Genomic DNA, 8,802 nt, shown 5'->3' on the forward strand with positions numbered 1-8,802 from the left:
CTCGCCGAAAGATGAGGCATTTCTTCACCTCTGCTTCCTCTCCCTTTCCTCTGTAGCCATTCATCCCCTCTGCAGTTTTCTGCAGCGCGGTCATTGTTTCTGCAACGTGGCTGTTGTTGCAGGAGTTGGAGAAATTGTTTGTGCAACCCGTTTGTTGTTTCAGGAATTGTTTCTGCAACCCGCTGTGGCCGCTGCTGCAGGAAGACGAAGGGAAAAAAATCTGCAACAAAGTGATTGTTTCTGAAACTCGGCATTTGTTTCAGGAATTAATGGATCTAAAGTTTATTTTTTGCAACAAAGCGATTGTTTCTGCAACTCGAGCGTCAAGAATTAAGTCCACGAGCGGATCGAACGGCTACGCGCGAGATCGAACGGTTGTCCAGATGGTGGATGTTTATTAAATATCCACCGGTGGATGCGTTCTTTTTAACTGTTATAAATAAGTCTTTTTTTTTGAGTCGTTGAGTAAACCGATCATCGCAAATCGCAAATCGCAAAAGAAACAAAAAATGTGGGAGAGAAGGAGCATACTCGTTTGGGCTTTTAAGGGCTTTTATTATTATTAGGCCGGGCCACGTCTGTTAACGCGGGCCCATGGATCATGCCTCGGAATTTCTATTCTTTTTCTACCTATTTTATAGCGTGATACCCCCGCAACCGCAGCTCCGTATATCCCAAACCAACCCCAGCAAAAGTAGTCCGCGACTTGCGAGCAGAGTACACGACGCGACCCGCGAGCCAAACCCTACCGCGAACACGTCGGCGATGAGCTCCTCCAACGGCAACGCCGGGAAGAAGCCGGCAGCGTCCGGTGGGCGCGGGGGCATCCGCACCCTGGCCGACATCAACCGCGCCCCCTCCGGATTCCCAGGCGCAGGCGGCAGCGGCAGCGACTCCGATGAGCCCCAGGAGTACTACACCGGCGGCGAGAAGAGGTTTCCCCGTCTCCCCCCTAGCATACTTTGTATTTCCCTTCCTAGATTTGGCGGCGATCGCTTGTGGGCATCGGGATCCCCGCCTCCTGGTGCCATCGTATAGTTAAGCGTAGATTGAAGAGCGGCATCCGAATAAATCATCGGATTTAGATATTTTTTTTCGGCTGTTGATCTTCGTCGGTTGGATTCGTTTGGCATGCGAACTTTCGGGATACAGGTTAAAACTTGCTAGGTTAGCGCTGACCACCGAGGACTGAGGTAGCTGTAGTGTTCAACGCTGCTCAGATTAGATCGGGACGAACTTTTGGAGATTTGTACTTGCAGGGAAATTTATTCATGATCGGATTAGGTTAGTTAGATCATGTATTGGTTCTGGTGAAATGTAGGATTTGCTATTAGATTTATATTTGGGGAAGTTTCTGCGACCACTGTAATTTATGGGATGACAATGTGAAACATCTACACAAAAAAATAACGCCAAACGATTCAGTTCAGTTTATAATCTACTTACGCTATAACGTTTCATTCTGATTTTGTTTTTTGTAGGCTTCTAGTAGCCTGTTGCCCTATTCCTTTCTCTGAATCACTCTGGTAGTGTTATCAAACCTGTCAGCAGCCAGATCATCTGATCACCTAGTTTTTTGTTTAGTTTGATGAATAGAATGACTCTACCTTAGTCATTCCTCTCCTCAACTCTCATTACCATGAACATATATGGCTCTGGATATGTTGGTTTGTTTATTTTTCCTCTAGTTCCAAACCATTTTATCCAAAACAACAATGCTATCATCGGTTTGCTTTTGTTTTGGTTCAACTTCTGGGATATGGATATATATACTATATTGTGAACTGTATAATGGCATACACATCTGTACATGTGTACTAGGCAAATGTCTTCAATTTTTTATCACAGTGTTAATATTGGTACTTTGTTTCTTGTGCTAGTCTTTTGCAGTGTTAATAGTAGCCTTGTAATTTCTTGCCACTGTTACCAGCTGCAAGAAACTATACCATCTGCTACCCGCGTAAATGTTGTATGGTGATCATAATTCTAGTGATGCATCATGCATCTTTCCTGACCATCAGATTCACAAATATCTGATGTAGCATCACGACTCCACTTCAATCAATGGCAGCTTGTATTGTTCTACCAAAAAATATTTTAAAGGATATATATGTTTAATTCTTCTATTGGTTTTTCCACCTATGTTACCGCTATAAGAAACCCTGTTATGTTGAATATTGTCATGTAACCGCCTGGCTTGAATATCTGTTATGTTGCATGCCTTCCAAGAGGCTGGATATTACGTTGCTTCAGTGCGGGCTGTTTGTCTATTTGCATCTTAGTACTAATATTGGCCCCAATTTTTCATCCATCTGCAGTTCTGGACCTCTTTTGGTCTGCAGGTTCAGTAGGTTCAGTGCCATCTTGTCATGCATCGTGATTAGAGCACCTGAGCTTGAACACTTTAAAAACTGCTGGAAATGTCAACATAGTACAGGATGAGCTCTGTTAATAAGAATAAATGGATCTATTGCTAGTGATCCAAAGTATAACCTGTTGTTGTACTTTTCCTTGCATTTAGAATCTATGCTTTTCTGTGCCTTTTTTCTCCCCCTTCTAGAATTACTTCATAGCATCATAGATCTCAATAATGTTTAGTTTGGGATTTCTGATTATTTACATTCTTGAAATATTTATTTTTTGCTATATTTGTCTTTGTTTATGTGCAGTGGGATGCTTGTTCAAGATCCAACAAGGAGAAATAATGTGGACTCAATCTTTGAGCAAGCTAGAGTGATGGGCGCTCAGCAAGTTCCACTGCCTTCTTTTGATGGCCAGTCTTCCAGCTCAACAAGCTTTACAGGAACAGGTCGTGTGCTTTCAGGGGATGCGCAGACAGCACCAACTGCTCCTCAACCACCTCAGGATGTACTTCACAATATACATTTCTGGAACAATGGTTTCACAGTAGATGATGGTCCACTAAGAGGCTATGATGACCCTGAAAATGCAGACTTCATCGAGGTTACATTTAATCTTTTTGACAATTTCTGGGCAATTTTAGTTTGTCATGTACTCCCTCCGGTTCTTTTTAGTCTGCATATTAGCTTTGTCCGAAGTCAAAATATCTCTACTTTGACCAAATTTATAGAAACATGTATCAACATTCACAATGCCAAATTAATATTGTTAGATTCATTACGAAATGTAGTCTCATAAAATGTATATTTGATACTGTAGATGTTGATATTTTTAATATATATTTGGTCAAACTTTGTAAAGTTTGACTTGACACAATTCTAATATGCGGAGTAAAAAGGACCGGAGGGAGTACCAAGTAGTTGTTTTCAGTATTTATTTTCACCACTCCCTATGTCGCTGTGTGCCGCCTTCATATTTTTGCATGCCTTTTGATGCTTTAAATGTAGAGTTTATATTTATATTTGAGGACGGTTTACGTTATGACCAAAGTCATCATGACGAAATTGTAATTACACAGTCCCATGTTTTTTTACTAGACCGCCTTGAACCAAATTTGTAGTATTACCACTATTACTACCTCCAATTAGTTCCTGACAGAGTAGTTTCTAGATGCGGCATCTGAAACTCATATTGGGTGGAAACTTAAGCTGGAACCTGAACCCACTCCTGTGTTAATACATAAATCGAAACATATCTCGCTTTACTCTGCAGAATACCACGCCAGAGAAGGAACATTAAAAACTGGATGTGCACTTGCTCTGGTTCTTCGCTTTTTTCTCATACACTCATTTCCTGTCATTGACTCTTCCCTCTTAACCTAAGTCTGCTGTTTCTGAGGCATGGGTTTTATTCAAAAAATAAAATCCACGTGTTCTTAATTTGAGGTTCATCCATAGATCATCTGGATACTTGTTGTTTTCCATTTCCTAGGTCACAGTCAGTTTTTGCATTATTTGAGTGTGGTAACAGGGGCAACATCTGGCCCTGTGATTGAACATTTAAACATATGGAGTGAACACTGGGTTGTTTGCTGTTAAAGGAAGTTTACACTAATTTTACCCCGCCTTGTACTTTCAGAGCATCAAGAAGTCCCAGTGCCCCCAAGAGCTGGAGCCTGCTGATCGAAGGACAGCTGTTCACGTCAATGTTATAAAACGGCATGGAGATTATGAGGTAGGCCTTTCAGAAGGCTAGTTCATTTGGCAGTATACCAGTGTTAAATATGCTAACCTTGTTTTTGTTTTTGTTCATCCAGGAAGCTGCAAGGCCCCGATCATCCTTCCAGGGTGTTGGTAGAACCCTTGGGGGATCTTCAGCAGATGAGAGTCCTGCACCAGCTCCCGTGACGCAAGAGCCCCACAGTGCTCCCAGGTCAATTGGCATAGTTGTGGACGACTCGCAGCCGTTTACATCTATACAGCTAAGGTTGGCGGACGGCACTCGCATGGTCGCTCGGTTTAACCTTCACCACACCGTGGGTGACATCAGGTCTTTCATTGATGCATCCCGCCCGGGAGCTGCGCGACCCTATCAGTTGCAGACTGGCTTCCCGCCCAAGCAGCTGACTGACCCTACACAGACTGTTGACCAAGCTGGACTCAAGAACTCCGTTATCATGCAGAAGATGTAGTGCTCTCACCAAGCTGGATCAGTCGCACAGAATGTCTTTCCCAGACATCATTAAATCAGTGCTGTTGAATGGTTTATCATGTCCATCAGATACTGCACTTTGCATGCAACCTCTAATGTGTTGGTTGTTTTGCCGATAAATGTCAGTGGAGTCTATATTCATATTCATATTGCTAGCAAACGATGAATGGCTATTAAAATTAATGGATGTCTGGTTGTCTATCATCAGATGGGCTTGCTTGTTCTCATTCCCTTCTGTTGAATCCTAAGAAATTGAAATAGAAGATTCAGTTCCAGTAAATTATGGTAGAGTAACCTCGTTATACTTCCAGGTAGACGATTCAGTTCCATTCTAGAATTAGCGAATTAGCAGATGACAGCAGAACGCTCTCGCCTCCAATGAGCAATGTTAGGTATAGCTAGGCTCTGAAGTTTTGGCCATTTTTCCCAATCTCCCTTTTTTGTAGGATACAAAAGTGTCACTACCTTCAAAACTGCTGTTTTGTGTTGCAAAATAGCACAGAAAGTCTGCACAGTTACTTCAAAATGTCACTACCTTCTTGAAGGCGTTGTAGCTCGAGGTCCTAAACCCTTCTTCCCCGCACTCCCATGGAAACTGTAGCTCTAGATTCCTAGACCAGGAGATGGCGATGGCGGTGGCTTCTTCTTAGGCAACGGTTTGGTGTGATCTTGGCTTGCTTGTCCCGTCGCTGCTTGCTGTGGGGATGCTAGCGCAGTGGCCCAGGACCAGCTTAGCGTGTTCCAAGGGCCATCGTGTGGCTTGCCACATCGTGTCTTTATGAAGTTAGAGCTGTCGAGGAGGGGCCTTGGCGACAACTATGACACAAGATTGGTGGTTGGTTCCGGTACTTGCTCTATGCAGACAATCACTTTTCTTCTATAATGCTCGTCGACAAAGTCAAAGTTGATTGGCCACTGACGTGGGTGGTGGAGTGTTTGGCCTAGGCCGGCATGGGTCTCGACGTTTCTTGCGGTGAGGTCTTCGTTGGTGGTCATTGATGGTAGAATTGGATTCAGCGACTCGCGGAGGAGTGATGATGGCACCGAGTGACAACCTCTACAACGTTTCTCTTCTTGACGTCGTGTGCCTTTATTGCGGTGAGGTAGCCAGGTTAATTTGGTGCCCTATCCATACCGGTGTGTTAACCATTTTCATTCATTTATGCACAAAATTAACCCAAGAACTCTTTTTTTTGAATGAATCGAGTTCCGACTTAAAAAAATCACCATTATGAATTGTTACTCAAAATACCAAAACTACCCGTCCCATCGCGTCCTATATATCTGTAGCACTGGGCAAGGCCGAGCCTTACCCGGACTCCCAAGCTGTGGGACCAAATTACTAGAATCACTTGATCTAATGGAATTACTCAAGAACAAGGGAATTTCATGATTGAATTCGGTAAAAACTGGTAGATCAGACTTGAGGAGACCCCATCTTAGTAGTATGATTGCGGGATCTGCATTGTTTGAGGGTCATCCCATCTCTTTATATCGTCTGGTCCTATACTTTCTGTGATTGTTGCTTTATATATACTCCATCCGTTCCTAAATACAGTATAAGTCTTTAAAAAGTTTCATTAGTGAACTACATACGGATGTATATAGACATACTTTAGAGTGTAGATTCACTCATTTTGCTCCGTATGTAAACTCTTAGTAAAATATCTTAAAAGACTTATATTTAGGAACGGAGGGAGTAAAACATAACAAAATTGTGTTTTGAGTCTTAGTAATACGATAGCTAGGGTTCTACGCTACGCTAGATAATTTAGGAATTACAACTTGGTGTGCCCTCGGACCTCTGCGGCGCGTGACTTTAAGCCATGTCCAGCTCACAACGGTAAGAAACAGAAATGTAAATAACAGTCACAGTACATCATAGTATAACTGGGTTTAAACTCACTGATGAAACGATGAGGTTCCATCCGAGCCGTTGAACCATCTTGAAACAACATCGTGCAATCCCAGCCGTTGCTTAACTGAATCTCTCTCATCTGTCGTCTGTCTTCAGTAGTTCCTGGGTTCATGTCCTGACACAAGCCCTCTCTGCTCAATACAGATCAGCAGTTGCTGCGCCGCCGCTGAAGCTCCCTTCTCCCAGTGCGATTTCTCTCTCCCATGTCCCGGCCGCTCTACAACCTCCGGCGACGCCTCCTCCCATCACGCTCGCACCGCCTCTCCACCACCTCCTCCACTCCGGCAACCCCCGTGGCCGTCCTCTGGGACCTGGCCGCCTCCCGCCCGCCCTCCAAACTCCCCCTCTACGACTCCGCCGTCCGCCTCCACCTCGCCGCCTCCTCCTTCGGCCGCCTGCGTTTCTCCGCTGCGTTCCTCCACCCCTGCCACCGGCTCCCCGCCCCCGATCCGTCCGCCGACGCCACCAATCTCTGCCGCGTCTGCGGCCGCCGCTTCCGCGCCCGCGACGCGCTGCTCCGCCACTTCGACACCATCCACACCCGCGAGCACGCCAAGCGCCTCGAACGAATCGAATCCTCCCGCGGCGACCGCCGTGTGCGCCTCGCCGCGTCCCTGTCTCTCAAGCTCTCCAAGTACAGCAAGGCCGCCCGCGAGCTCACCGCCGGCGTGAACCCCGGCTCTCCCGCGGACGAGCTGCGCCGAGCCAGAGTTCACGCCGAGCTCTCCAGGTACCCGTCGACTGCCCTCCGGGAGCGCGCCCAGGAGGTGCTCGACGATGGGTCCGTGGGGTGCCTGATGCTGGTCTCGGGGCGGGAGGAGCTCTCCCCTCTGCTGCGACTGGCGAGGGAGAAGGGCGTGCGGTCGGTGGTGGTTGGCGGCGAGTCAGGGCTGGCAAGGTGGGCCGACACAGGCTTCACCTGGGCGGAGGTGATCGCCGGGAAGGCCAGGAAGGCAGCGCCGTCCATGTCCGGGAAATGGCGCGACAGGGACGTGCTTAAGAGGCTGGAGTGGAGGTATGAAGGTGACGAGGAGGAAGATGTGGTGTTTGAGGAGGACGGCGACGGAGATGGTTCAGAAGAGCTGGCGGGGAGTGCAAACGGAAAGCCATGGTGGAAGCTGGAATCAGATGGCGAGGACTCGTCACCTTGCACATAAAGTGTTTGTTCATTTGCTGCTTGGGGGTTGGGATACTTCAGAGTTCAGACGAAGTACCTGTTCGGAAATCCTCCTGCTCCGTGAAAATAGAGGATTTACGGAGCACCCGTTCCCCTCCGTGTATTTTAAGTGTATTTTAACATCAGCTCCGTCAGCTCCAGGAACTGAGTTGCGGAGCGGAGGAAAGCAGAACAGGGCCGAAGTGTGGATTGTGCTACACCAGTGGTACCATCAGATCTTTGCACAATAATCCGTTTGCATGTGCAAGGAGTAGTAGTTCAATCGAAGTTCTACGCTAGGTAGAGCTTTTGCTTTAGATCATTTGAACTCTCTCTGAACTTGTGTAAGATATGAGACAAAATCACTGTTCTAATTTTATTAGTAAATATGGACACAAAATACATCCGTCTGAAAACAATTTCACGATCTAACCTTTTATGAAATGCCACAATCCGCGGCGTTATTGATCAATTAAGAAACGCCAGACTAGTTTACGTTGCTGCCCAGCCCGAAACGCCAAACTAGCTCGCGTTGCTGTCGAGGCCAAAACACCGCTGTAGCTTATGTTGCTGCCCAAGGATGAAACACCACACTTCTGCCTAGCTACGGCATCGACTTCATACAGCTTGAACGCCTGATCATTTCTCTTCGGTATATTGATTATCTAGAAGACGTAGGAACAAATTTATTTTACCTGTTGCGTCGCCCCTTCAGGTCATAGTGTAGCGACCGACGATCCATCGACGCATCAAGACGGTCTGCTCCAAGCTGTTTTTGTGGCTGTACCAACCCCCGAGCTGCCGGACGTCACCTTACTTGGCCATAGCGAGCGTGGCACGTTGTCGCCGCCCTGAGGTCTTTTTCGTCGTTGCCCCTGCCCGCGCGTTGTCGTTGTATCTCCCGCATGCGGTTCACTTGGCCATCCACACGCGTCGACTTCTATGTTGTATGGATCGTGTCTTTTTTATAGGCGTGGAAATGTCATCGTCCGTACCGGTCTTTGTCATGTTGTCGGATTCTTCGTCACCAACTTCAAACATCGCCGTCGTGCTCCTAACCTTGCCATCGCCGCCGCCTTCTTAGGCCGCCGCCGTCGCCGCTCTTCTTTCTGGTCCATGGTGACTACCACGACACGGTCACACGGGCCACCCCGAC

General features: G+C 46.7%; 2 protein-coding genes across 2 annotated transcripts; both read left to right on the forward strand.

The window, feature by feature from the left end:
- Positions 1-661: 661 nt before the first annotated feature.
- LOC123426942 (plant UBX domain-containing protein 4-like) lies at positions 662-4,776 on the forward strand. Its single transcript, XM_045110861.1, has 4 exons — positions 662-935; positions 2,670-2,964; positions 4,000-4,095; positions 4,178-4,776. Exons 1-4 carry the CDS (start codon positions 766-768, stop codon positions 4,550-4,552), a joined length of 936 nt encoding a protein of 311 aa, XP_044966796.1. The 5' UTR covers positions 662-765; the 3' UTR covers positions 4,553-4,776.
- Positions 4,777-6,240: 1,464 nt separating this feature from the next.
- On the forward strand, positions 6,241-8,048 carry LOC123430389. The gene is made up of 2 exons (XM_045114256.1): positions 6,241-7,700; positions 7,850-8,048. Exon 1 carries the CDS (start codon positions 6,694-6,696, stop codon positions 7,645-7,647), a length of 954 nt encoding a protein of 317 aa, XP_044970191.1. The 5' UTR covers positions 6,241-6,693; the 3' UTR covers positions 7,648-7,700; positions 7,850-8,048.
- The last annotated feature ends 754 nt before the right edge of the window (positions 8,049-8,802 follow it).

Source organism: Hordeum vulgare, chromosome 2H (assembly GCF_904849725.1).
Source record: "Hordeum vulgare subsp. vulgare chromosome 2H, MorexV3_pseudomolecules_assembly, whole genome shotgun sequence".
Taxonomy (NCBI): domain Eukaryota; kingdom Viridiplantae; phylum Streptophyta; class Magnoliopsida; order Poales; family Poaceae; genus Hordeum; species Hordeum vulgare.